Raw genomic sequence first — 13058 nt, forward strand, 5'->3', positions numbered from 1 at the left:
GAATTTTGTGAGAGACAGGAATAGAATGAATAATAACTTGTTTATGAAATACTGGAAAATTAGAACTGGCGTGAAAGACGAATACTTTGAGGTGAATACTTAAACAGATGGTTACTTGACTGTGCTTGCTGGGAGTCGCTCAGTTATGGAGCTCGTTAAGCTCGGGAGTTTCAAAGTAATCCTAATGATGGGGGTGGGTTATGGTCCTTTAACTATCAAGGGTCATTAGGGATGTTTGTGATAGGGTCAGTCCAGCATTTGTAATAACTTATATTAATGTAGTATGTAGCTGTTTCAAAACACTCAGCAACCTTAATTCACTTGATTCCCACAACAGTGAGCTCCTGAGCTTACACTGTGGGCAAGTCTCTGCAGGGAATCAAAAGGTGAGAAAGATGACTCCTGTTGAAGGTTCTGATCTGTGTTGCCACCCAGAAAACACTGTAATTAAATTAACTTAATTTGAAGGTTTCGTGTAGTTGGTTCAGTTTTACTTACTTGTAAGGTCTTGAGACCAGGGAATTTTTGCTGACTTTTTGAGTTCAGGATTGGTATTGTGAAGAAATTAAGGAAATAAAAGTTCTCTTTTTGTTATTGTTTTGCTTTCATGAATTCTATCAAGGTGATACGCTAATGTCAATAGGAAACTTATATTTATTTTTATTATTAGAGTAGTTACTCATAAATATCAATTTTAGAGCTCTAGGTTAATTTAGAGACCATCTTCTTCAATTCCTCCTTTCGCCACTGAAGGAGGTGGGCCCCTTGGGTGACTTTTACAAGGTGGCAAAGCTTGGACCAACGCCCAAGTTCTAGTCTCTGGTGTTTTCTTTCCCATCAGGCTGCTTCCCCCAGAGGATCAGTGTGATTGTAGCTGAGCTTATTTCTGTGTACACACAGACTCAGATGTGTTATGATTTATCTTGGAGCAGACTTATTATGAAGCCAATGAAGCTTAAGCTTCAGGGCCCCTCACTTGTATGAGCCTTGAGTGGGGAGAGGAAACTAGGTTGCAATCAGGAAACATTTCTATATAAACGTTTCTGGTAAATGACCTAAAGAGGTAATGTAAAAGATGGACTTGGCTTTCCAAGGCTCCAGTCATTTGTTGTGACCTTTCTCACATTCTAAGAAAAAGGAACTCCTCTAGTACCTATTTTCTATTTGCAGTTTTGTATTCCTTTTCTTAAAGAAGTACCTCTTCCCTGCTGCAAGATTATAAATTTCAGGCTCTGTGAAACCTGATTTGCTTCTGATGCCCAAAGATGTAATCAGTTGGAGATTTCTTTGTAATATTTCAGATTTTGATTTTTGAATTAATTTTTATTAAAAAAATTGAATAGATTTAAATTACTTCTATTTTTATGTTTCATTTTAATTTTAGTTTTTGTTATAGTAAGAAAATAACAAGTTGTGTTAAAATTTTGTAAGCAAAAATGGTAGCTCCCTGCCCCAGCCTTCCCCACCCCTTACTTTTGTTCTCCAGAGTCAAGCACTCTTAATTCTTTTAGATATTTTTCCCTACTGCTTACCTCTATGTTGTTTTTTAATAACTTGCTATCTTAATTAATCACTTTTATGTCAATTTACAATAATATAAAATTTTATATCAATAATACAATAGTATTGTATTACTATATCAGTTGTATGTTGACTTCCTGTAATGGTAGCTAAGGATTTAACTTTAACTCTTAAAATTCCTTCTCTCTCCTCTTATTTCCCCCAAATAGTCACATCACAATTTTTGGTTACCTCTATCATCACTATTTATATTATGATGGCCATGCAAATATTATTTACAGCAAAAGCAAGTAGAATCCTATGGTATCCCTTCTTGTTCAACTTTTTATTTGTCCTAAAGTAAATTATCTTATTTTCTTTTGCTTAATTTTCTATTTTATCTGAGACTAACTCTCCTTTCTTTTCATAGAGCTTTTTGTTTTCCCCAGAGTCTGTCCATAATTGCTTTGTTGTTCCTTTTACTTAATTTTCTGTGTATCTTGCCAAATACATCATCAGAACTACCAAGCATCTATTTTATCAATATTATTTGTGGAAGTGGTCAAATATATCAGATAATCTATCTGTCTTCTACCTCCTCTTTCTCCCCTCCACCCCCCATCCCTGACCCCAGACCTTCTTGCATAATCCTTCATCCTCCTCTAGTATGGAGTGTTTTTTGTTTTTTTTTTTTTTTCTTCCCCTACTGTCTGGAAATTTCATATGATAAGCCTTTGGTGAGGATGATTTGTGAAGGTGACAATGGGCCCTTTCTAAATCTCGGGGAATTGTCTACCCATTTTAAGCAATTTTATGTAGGGCACCTGGGTGGCTCAGTCAGTTAAGGGTCCAACTTTGGCTCAGGTCTTGATCTCCTGTGCTAACAGCTCAGAGCCTGGAGCCTGCTTGATTTTGTGTCTCCCTCTCTCTCTGCCCCTCTGCTGCTCATGCTCTGTCTCTCTCTCAAAAATGAATAAACCTTAAAAAAAGTTTAAAAGTAACCAATTTTATGTAACAATTTTAAATAAGCAGATTTTGAAAGTGTATTTTAAATATCTACTACCATTCAAGGACTGCCTTTATTTTCTGGTTGACTAGATTTTCATAGTAGGGTGAAGGGAACTCTCCTAATAATGGATAAAGTACCACATCTGGATGCCTAAAGTGTCTGGTAATTAAAAGAAGCATTTGCTAATATATAATCCAACTCCTATTTTCTGACATGTATATTAATCTTAGGGTGAGTTATCTAAATTTTGAATCCCAGATAATTATTAAGAATATATTCTCAGATAATTTCTTGTGTACTTGTCACTATGAAAACTAGTTTTTAATATATGAAGTTAAATGTAATTTTAAGACACAAAATATGTTTTAAAAGCTTGTTTTACATACTGGTTTTTGTTAGCTGCCTTAGAAGCATTACACGAGAATAGGGAATTAACTATCCAATAATACCTTTCCTCCTTGATACTTTATACATGTCGAATATTTGGTTAATTCTACTGGATCCTAAGTAGGGCAATAGCATTGTTTTAGTTTACTGAAGTAGAAATTAAGGCCATTGCGATTCATGATTAGGTCTTCTTATGCGGACTTCTTATTCTTAGATAATGCATTCCCCTGTAAAGGAGGATACATGTTTTCCTAAATAATCCACTATATAAATCAGGAATGGTGCTGACTCTTTAGAGAAGGAGAACTTATTTTCAGTATTTTTCAGTATATTTTAATCCTATTCCTTTTGAGATTGATGCGATTCAAGGGGCTTGCTATTCAGTTGAATTCTTGTGAAACATAGCTCTATACTTTCATTTGATTTTTTAAAAAATTTCCTAAGATCATCACTGGAAGAAAACAATGTTTCTGAATCCTTAAGATCTTGGTTGAAATGCTCAGCCCTGATAGCCTGTACAGGCAGAGATGGAATGTCTGTCATCAAATCCTCCTCCCAGAATGCACTGCTATTGGAATGCCCCTGGCCTCTGTCTAGATCTAGTTTTGAAACAACTACACATCTCAGGATGCATCACCCCTTCACCCTTCCTTTTCTGTCTTCAGTCATATTGTCCACTCAAAGTTGTGGACAGACATAGGAGTGATAAATCCCCAGGGGCAGGTGTAGTTTGACCTGTTTGCCCGAGATTTTCCCCCCAGATTTTTAAGAAATTGGGTGGTGATGGGGTTCACACTGAGGAGTAGTAGAAAACAGAGAAACACCTAATGGAGATTATGGCAGGATTCCTAGCTGGTTATCAATGGGCTGGTTGCTTACTTCCCTACTTGATGTCCTAAGACTTATAAAATTGAAAGTGCTTTTCTAATATCTCCATTTCAACTTACTTCCACATGTAGAGAGAGTGTTAGTGGTTAATTTGGTGTGGTAACTTATTTCCATCAGTTTTCAGGGATTTTCCCAGGATTTTAGTAGGCATGATGGATTCTAAAACTGTTCTCTGGGGATGCTGTACGTTTCTCCTGAAATTGTGGATACTTTAAAATGAATGATTTTGCTATTTGAGTGTTTTGTATAAGGGATTTCTTGGCACTTACACTTATACTGTATTACTGGAAACTATCAAAAATAAATGTGTTTACTCAATCACCTAACCATGAAAACATTTGGTTTATTTCATCAGTTAGATTCAACATCACCTCTCTCTGAGGAACGGTTAAAGTGTCTTCTGGATGAATGCACACTCAGACAAAAATCCATGATTAGACTTTTTTCAGAAAGAGAAAAGGAAGACGTAGAGGATTCAACAGGCCAGTCCCCCCATCTTTCCAGATCTGTCCTCTCTGAGCTACTAAATGGGTCAGAAACAAAAGTCACAAGCACAGAGGTAAAAGATGCAAATATGTCTGAAAATGCAGAATGTGAAACATGTACAGGTTACTATCTCACCAAAGCCTTGACTGGGCATTACACGTCTCAAGCACTTGTCATCGAAGCAGAGAATTTGAGATGCCTCCAATTTCCCAAGGACAAGGTTATTAGTGACACAAAGGACTATTTTATGTCGAAGACTATTGGCATTGGGAGACTGAAAAGGCCCTCTTTCTTGGATGATCCACTGTATGACATCAATGTGAGCTTTTCATCTGAAGACCATCGTCTGGAAGTCAGCTCTCCAGAGAAACCAAAAATGGGTAAGGCGTAGAAGATGTGTATTTTGGTGAATAATACTAAGCATCTCAATATAAAGGTGCTATAGTTTAAGGTAGAACAGGATAGGAAGTCATAGATGGTGTCAATAGCATGCAACATAACAAATTTATCAACGTTTGTATGAGATCAAGGTTGGAATTAGTGCTCTTATGAGATATATTATTCCTAATGGTGATTTATACATATTCTGGGTGGCTATACAGGAAACAGTGATGATTTCAGAATGAAAGAGAATTTAGTTTTGACAGATACAAATAATTTGGATAGCTTGCTTAGTCTTTTAACTTCCAAATTTCAGTGATGAGAATTTATTCCAAGGGATGAATTTGTAAAATGTGAAATGCATTTTATTAGTGGTTTTATTAGTTTCTACACAAGTTCCCATCCCAGCTACTTGTATGCCCTCAGGCATTTTGTCTTGATCCGGTGTTGCATTTTACAGTGGTACAATGGTACAGGTTATAAACACTATGGATATTTTTTGACATAAACAAATATTCAATTATTTATCTAAGTTAGAAGTCTAACATAATCTGTGTTGTATGTGGTAAGTCTCTTTAAATAGCCTCAACTTTTCCTCTAATGTAGATAATGCTATTGATGATGTATTTTCTATTAAATCTATATCTTTCTATAATTATCTATATATTACCAATGAAATCTGTAATCTATTAATTCTGAACTAACTCCCCAGTCCCATATTTCTAACTGCCCGCTAGCCGGCTCCATGAGGTTATGGCCTCAAACTGATTTCCTTATCTTTCCTTTCAACTCAGATTTTCCTCTTTTCTTTCTGTTTCCTCACTCACCCAGGTTCTGTTTGAGTCATCATTGAATCTCCTGTCTCTTTTGCTCCCCACCTTCAACCTTCAGTATTGTTTGTTCTACTTTTGCAGTGTTTCCCATGCCCATCCCTTCTTTGTTCTTCCTGCTGCCTCAGCTGGACCAGAGTAAAAGCCCTCTGATCTGATCTGGTCCATCCTCCCCGCCTCTGATCTCTCACCCCCTCCAGCCCCTGCTGACCGCCACTAAACAAACCCCTCCAAAGTACAGCTTTGATAGCCACACCTCCCAGCTCAGAAAACTTCTTGAGCTCTCCACTGCCCGCTGAATGACACCCGAATTCTTTCCCTTGATGTTCAAGGCCTCCAGAGTCTGACTTCAATCTCTTTGTAATCACTCTCTACCTAGTTCTCTAAATGTTATTCAGGTTATGGCTAATCTGGTCTCAGGATTTCCAGTGCTTTCCTCTGCCCCTGTATTAGCCCCTACTCTTTTCTTCTGAAGAATGTTCAGGTACCCCTTCAATGGCAGATGAATTCCAACCCCATCCTTTCTGAATGTAACCTTCCTTGTTTCTCTCTTTTAAACGTTTGATTTCTCCTCTGAATGTCCAAGAACATTGGTCCCCTATCACATCATTTCACTCATACTGTTGTGAAGTTGTTATGCACACACACACTTTCTCTTCCTTAGAATTGTGTAGTATTTTTGAGGACAAAGATCCTATCTTTTGATTTATTGTTACTTCTGTGATGTCCAAAGTGCCGTCCTAAACCAAGTGCTTATTTAATAAATGAAACAATTTAAATTATCCAGTTTTAGAATAATATGCTTAAAATATAGTTCACGCTTATTCTTCACAGTGTGAATGAATGCAGGTGGTATTGCTTAAGAGCTATGTAAGCCTTGGGGCACCTGGGTGGCTCAGTGGGTTTAGCGTCCAACTCTTGATTTTGGCTCAGGTGATGATCTCACAGTGGTGGGATCAAGACCCATGCGGACAACCCAGAGCCTGCTGGGGATTCTCTCTCCCTCTCTGCCCCTCCCCCCACTGTACTCTCTCTTTCACAAAATAAATAAAAAAGGGAACTATGCAAGCCTCACATTCTCTATAAATATTTGGAACTTTCCCCCTTTTTTAATGAAATTTTACAAGCTATGAAGTTTTTACCCAACAGCAGAGTTCATTTTTACAACACGCAATTCGATTAGACAGCTGCATTATGCATATCCCCACTAAGGATCTTCATTTAACAAATGAACTATGAAAACTTTGTTCTATTCTCAAATTGCAGTATATTTTCATTCTTTTTGGATAAAGGGTTGTCATCAGAGAAAGTATCTCCTTTTTGTCTACTGTAGGCAAACCTGCTAACTTTGTGGTGATTTATTGTATTTGGGATCCCATTCCCTTGGTAAGGGGGTTTAGAACAGCACTTTGCTAAACTATGACTTTGCTTCTATGGGAACTTGAGTCACACTGATGTATATCTGCTTCTGAGCAGAACATAACAAGATGGAATGAACTAGAACTTAACATGGCTTGCTGGAAAGAAGCTGTGAGGGTTTACCTACAACTTCATGGAACGTGCCTCTGAAGGCACCAGATAACCCTAATGTACGGTTAGCACAACTCTTGTGAGTTTGGAGGCTTGAGATGGCCTACATGTGAATACGTGAGCCACATTTTATTTTCTGTTTATTACATTTTTGTTTGTTACGTTTCTGTTTATTACATACTGTAAGGCATAGGTTCTGCACGATCATTTTGAGTGCCTGTCAGCGTATCGGAGGTTGGAGTTTTTCACTTTACTAACCTCAGTGTTCAGGATCGAAATACTTTGCTAATCAATTTTATTCTAAAATACTAAATGGAAATTTTATGCTTTCTACCAAAGTGAACACCAAAACTGAATGCCAAACCAGTTTTCTTGGCAAAAAGCCCTTTACAGACATAACTTTAATGAGGAATAGCAGTGTTTTCAGCTGCAACATTATATTCAGGTCTTTCTTAGGAAATAGACACACGTGAATGTGATTCAGAGCAGATTTCTAGAAACAGGCAGGAGTGAGTGAGAAAAACCATTTATCATTTTCTCTTTCAGTAGCAAGTACTATTGTATATAGTAGTCTTTTTCTTGATGAACTGAGGTCTGTCACAAGTATTAAAATTCTTCTAGAAGGCAGAGTCAGATACAACTTCAAAAAGAGAACCAAACTGAATGCCATTGAGGTCCAGTTTAAATCGTGGTATTGAAAAATAAGGATTTGCCTCACAGCTGTATTAAAAGTTCCATTTTTCTAGTGCTTTCACCTTAGCGGTAACTACTGATAAAATTTGACTTTCTGGATACAAGGTCCAGTAAATTCAGTGTTGCGCTCACTCACTGTGGGGGCTTGAGGGGACTGATAAATAGGGTTTTCTCTTCCCCACCCAGGTTGGAACCAACTTAGAGATAGATGGACTGTGACGGATGCAGAATAAGGAGGTTGGCTTCATTGCTGATGAAATGTAGGGCGTTGTCGTGACCTGTGTAGGCAGCCAAATGGTCTTCCGAATGCTACGTCCTCCAAGTGAACTCACACACCCAGTCACTGGCAGAGGTGAAAAGACTCAAGCCTCACCTGTGGAAACCTGTCCATGTGGAACCAATAGCCTGGAGGAGTCAAGAAGCATCCTTGGCGGGGGAGGGGTGGCGTGCTAACTATTGTGGAGGAAGGGGCTGAGCTGAGCTGTTTCTTCCCCCAAACTCACTGGTCAGAGAACTGGCTCTTTTCCCTTGTGGAGAGTGGAGGAGACTGGAACGAGGCTGGATGTTTCCCCAGCGTAAGTTTTTCCACATCCAAGTGTGAGGAGAGCAGGGAGTAATTGTTCTTTGGTACCACCTAACCTCAGAGGCACCACGGAGTGTGCTGGCACTTCAGAGAAAAAGTCCTTCAGGTCTATGGTTAGTCTAGTATTTGATCAAATTATCTTTTTTTAAACCTGTTTATTTTTTAGAGGGAGTTGGAGGGGGGGGCGGTCAGAGAGAGAAGGAGAGAGAGAATCCCAAGGAGGCTCTGCCCTGAGCCCTATGTGGGGCTGGAACCCATGAACCGTGAGATCATGACCTGAGCCTCAACCGAGAGTCGGATGCTCAGCCGACTGAGCCACCCAGGTGCCTCTACTCAAGTTCTTATGTTGACTTGCTTTCCAGATAATCCAAACCAAAAGGCATCCGTGCATGGACAGCATTCTTTTTCCCACTAAGTGTTTGAGCTCCTTGTCAACAAAAGTTCATATAGTAACGAGGAAAATATGAATAACAAAAACAAAAATAATAGAATAGGGCAAAAAGGGACATGAAGCCTGTCACGTAGCAAAAAAAAAAAAGGGGGGGTCAGAACTATACTAACTCTACAAGGAAAACAAAATTCAATTTCCATCCCATAGGACCCATATGATGAATAGTGCTTTTAAAAATTTCTGTAACAAATGAGTCAGATAAGGTTGTTTTAAAAATAACAACCCTAAATGAAGACTAGGGCCACTGTTTTGGTTTGCTCAGGAAGTGTCCTGGTTTTACCACTGAATGGTTCTTGTCCTTGGAAACCTTTAGTCTCTGGCAAACTGGATGATTGGTCACTGTAAACTGAAAGTGAGAACAAGAAACCAGAGAGCAAATTAATGAGTTAAAGCTTGTAGTAGTGTGGGTAAGTAGTAGGATCCCAGACTAGAACATAGAGGAGCAGAGGGAGGGCTGCTGTGCCCACCCACCTGCATGATGTCACCTAGTGGTTGCGAGTGTGGACTCTGAGTGAGGCAGATCTGGGTTTGAATGCTTGCTCTATTAGCAGTGATCTTAAGCAAGTTACTTAATCTCTCTTCTCTACACCTTGGTTTCCTTATCTAAGATAAGATGGCTTTAATACTTACAATAAGGATCGAATGAGAGAGTCCACATAATTAGGTCAGTGACTAGACTGAGTTGGCTTATACTGGTCCCTCCTTATCTGTGGTTTCGGTTACCTGTGGTCCGCAGCATTCCAGAAGCAGGTGATTCTTCTGACAGTAGGTCAGAAGGTTAACGGTAGGCCAACACTATGTCACAATGTCTGTGCCATTCACCTTCATCTCCTCGTGTAAGCATCTTATCACTTCACATCATCACAAGAAGGGTGAGTATAGTACAAGACATTTTGAGAGCGACCATGTGCACAAAACTTTGATCGCAGTATGTTACCATTGTTCTATTTTATTGGTTATTTCAATCTTTTATGTGCCTAATTTATAAATTAAACCTTACCAGAGGCATGGATGTATAGGAAAGATCCTAGTGTATGTAGGGTTTGGTACTATCTATGATCTCAGGTATGCACTGAGGGTCTTGGAACATATTCCTTGTGGATAAGAGGGACTAATGTATTGAACATTTAATCAGGAGATTGCCTATAAAAGCCTGGGCTTCTGACTTTCCTGATAAATCAGCAGGTCCTTAAACCAGTAAGGAGAGCTGAGTGGATGTTCCCTTTAGAAGGAGCACATACATGCAGGGGGACATGGCCCCCTGTCTGCCCCTCTCTACTTCATGTGCCTGGGCATTTGGAGCCCTAGGATTTCCATCCCAGGTTATAAGCCCTTGCTGCTCAGAGTGTGGTTCAGTTACTGGGGGCTTGTTAGAAAACCTACTAAGTCATAATTTACTAACATGATCGCCCAACGATACTCACTGTGAAGTTTGAGAAGTACTGTTACAAACCATGGAGCATTACTCCTAACCGCTCTGAGCATCAGGATCATCTGGAAGTTTTTTGCTGGTCTGTTTTATACCTGTGTCCGGGGCCCGAATCTGACTTACTGAAATTAGAGTGCCCGGTGTGGAGCGTTCAGTCTGCCGAATTAATGCAAGCTACAAGATTTTGCCTTGCATATTTGAGAAATAGGTGTTTTGGTTTAGTTGTAACAAAGCTCATTTTTGTTCTCTTTTGGGGTCCTCAGAACAAGTTCTACCAACAGTGGTAATGTACCATCTGAATATGCTTCAAGTTTACTTGATTGTAATTTTTACTTAGGTACCTTTAAATTTTATTTTAATTCCAGTATAGTTAACGTACGGTGTTGGATTAGTTTCAGGTGTAAGATACAGTGATTGACCATTGATTGTAACTTGATTGTATCTTGAGGTGGTTGTAGGTGGATCGGCTTTTGTGAAGGATGTTGGGGTGATTCGAAGGGGGTGTGTGTTAGTATACGTCCTTACTCAGACCACCTGAACAGTTCCCAAGGCACTGGATTGTTTGGAGAAAGTTTTCTTTGTTGTCACACAGGCTTCCCAGTTTGTAGTGGAGCCCTGAGATTCTAGAATAGTAACACTATTAGCTAACCTTTTTTTTTTTTTTCCATTAAAAAATAGTTTGGCTTGCTCTTAGGGAAATACTTGACTCATCCTTGCCTTGATGAAGTTCTGTTTCTCTCAAACTGTGAGTGCCTTCGGGCTTCCTAGTTATTGTTTGCGAAATTACTTTTGCAAGGCTACTCACTGCTCTTCAGATGCTCTTAGTGACTTAACCTCCCAAATTTATTTGATCAAAATACCAGAGCTGCTCTATTGCAAGTGTCCAGTGGTAATCACCTTTTGATGTAAAACTTGAGGATATAGTAAGTTTATATTTGTTAAGCTTATCTTTTCAAGTTACTTTCACCTAATTTTCTTTCAGCCGGTTCTTGATTGGAGGTGGACTTTTCATATAAATATGTGCCACTGATTATTTTCTGTCTCTACTGATAAAATACCACTTGATCATTTTGTTCAGTAGTGTAAACAATGGCATGCTGGAGTGTTTTGATATTATAATGTATTACCATTTTATCAGTTAATGAGAACTTGTGATTCCATTGCTTCATTCATATTGGGTAAAATGAAAAGATTAAGATCGTCACTGCAGACTAGATCTATGGACCAGAAATACTGGCATCACTGGGAGCTTTTAGAAATGCAGAGTCCCAGGCCCTACTCCAGACCTACTGTATCAGACTCTGCATTTTAAAAAGATGATCCAGTAGGTGATATACGCTTGTTAATGTGTGAGAAGCTCTGGTCTACTAGTCACTCTACTCCAGGGTTGTGGGAAAAAAAAAAACAAAAAACAAAAAAACTAATGGTGAAAATAATGTCAATAATTTGATAATGTGCTCAATCCCTACTTTTTCTTCTTAAATTTCATTTTAATGAAGATACTACCTTCTCCAGATTGTTTTACCTCTCTAAACATCCCTCCTGTACTGCTTTTGGGTAACCTTCCTGTTTGACACCCAGAGCAAGCATATCCTAGCTTGGGTTCTCTCCTCTTGCATGGCTTTATTTGGAGCAGAAATAGCCAGTATGGGATCATCTATGCTTTGTATACTTTTGGTTTTCACATCTCTCAACTTGGCATCTGCCTCAGATCTGTCTGGCATTTTAAGCTATACTGAGTCCATCCCTTAGGCAATGCTTCTTACCTTTGGTAACATATTAGAATGACTAGGTGAGATTGAAAACAGACTGATGTGCCTGGGTTCCATCCCAGATGAATGAAATCTATTTCTAGGGTTTGGCTCTGGACATCAGTATTTTTTTTTTTTTTTTTTTTTTTTTTTTTTTTTACGGTGGTTGACATCTTCATTGCTTTGGCATTGAGAGGCAGGTGCTCAGAAGCTCTTCGTGGGGTGGGCCTGCTTTCTCTTTACTATCATGGGCTTGTGGCTGCAGGGGTTGGCACTGACTCTGCCAATGGCAGCCATGCGCAGATCTGAGCAGTACTTGCTCTTGCGGATCATGTGCCTGATGCTGCTGACGGGGGCCCAGGCATTCTTGTTGACGGTGGTCCACACGTAGGATGCGGCAGGTTTTCACTGGCCAGATTTCCGCTTCATGACGACCACTACTACCCTTTTGCCCTTGGCTGCGGGCTCCACGCCCACATTCTGGTGGTGCATCAGCCCCTTGTAGCGGAGGGAGTTGTGAGCCTTCAGCTTATTGGACTCTGTGATGTACACCTGCTTCTTCCTCTTGATCAGGAAGCTGGAGCAGTTCTGCACGACCACCCATTGTAGGCGGGCAGACATGGCGGCAGCTCCTTTCACTATGGCAGCCAAAGGTGGAAAGACTGGATACCAGTCTTTTTGAAAGTCCGTGTTGGAGGACTCAGTTGTGTTGGGTGATTCAGTTGTGTAGCCATTGCTTTGAAATCACTGTGCCAGGGTTCCACTGTGCTCATTGTATTCATTCATTAAGGACATTGCTCTAGGATATAAGGAATAAGACCTAATCACTGCTCTGCATTATTTCATAGTCCATTGAGGAAGGCAGGAACTTAAGCAGAGAACCACAGCAGGGGCGAGACAAGTGTAGTAAGAGCTTCTGGACAGGTGCACAGCAATACCACAGACAGGATGATGAACGTGGGGAGATGGGGAAGTGGCATTTAAGTTGAACCCCCAAGGACGATGATCTTTTACTGGGTGGGCGAGAAGCGGAACCCTCCAGATAGAAGAAATAGTACTTGCAGAGGCCTGGGTCACGGTCTTATCCTCATCTCAGGGGTGGGATATTGAGGTCTGTTTCTCATCTATCCCACCTTCCTC

General features: G+C 39.7%; 2 protein-coding genes across 2 annotated transcripts in view; one reads left to right on the forward strand and one right to left on the reverse strand.

The window, feature by feature from the left end:
• Positions 1 to 13058, forward strand: part of FSIP1 (fibrous sheath interacting protein 1) — a 192892-nt gene that overhangs the window by 178968 nt on the left and 866 nt on the right. Inside the window, exon 11 of the mRNA XM_019442606.2 lies at positions 4140 to 4650. Coding sequence (XP_019298151.2) covers positions 4140 to 4650 — 511 coding nt within the window. The remainder of the gene's footprint in view (positions 1 to 4139; positions 4651 to 13058) is intronic.
• LOC109263181 (60S ribosomal protein L28-like) lies at positions 12237 to 12539 on the reverse strand. The gene has a single exon (XM_053889204.1). The coding sequence runs from the start codon at positions 12537 to 12539 to the stop codon at positions 12324 to 12326; it is 216 nt and encodes a 71-aa protein (XP_053745179.1). The 3' UTR covers positions 12237 to 12323.

This window comes from Panthera pardus, unplaced genomic scaffold, assembly GCF_024362965.1.
Source record: "Panthera pardus isolate Hobbes unplaced genomic scaffold, ASM2436296v1 HiC_scaffold_24, whole genome shotgun sequence".
NCBI classification, from domain to species: domain Eukaryota; kingdom Metazoa; phylum Chordata; class Mammalia; order Carnivora; family Felidae; genus Panthera; species Panthera pardus.

Coding starts and splice junctions, on each gene's coding strand:
- LOC109263181 (XM_053889204.1), bottom strand. CDS start 12,539: ATGTCTGCCCGCCTACAATGGGTGGTCGTGCAGAACTGCTCCAGCTTC.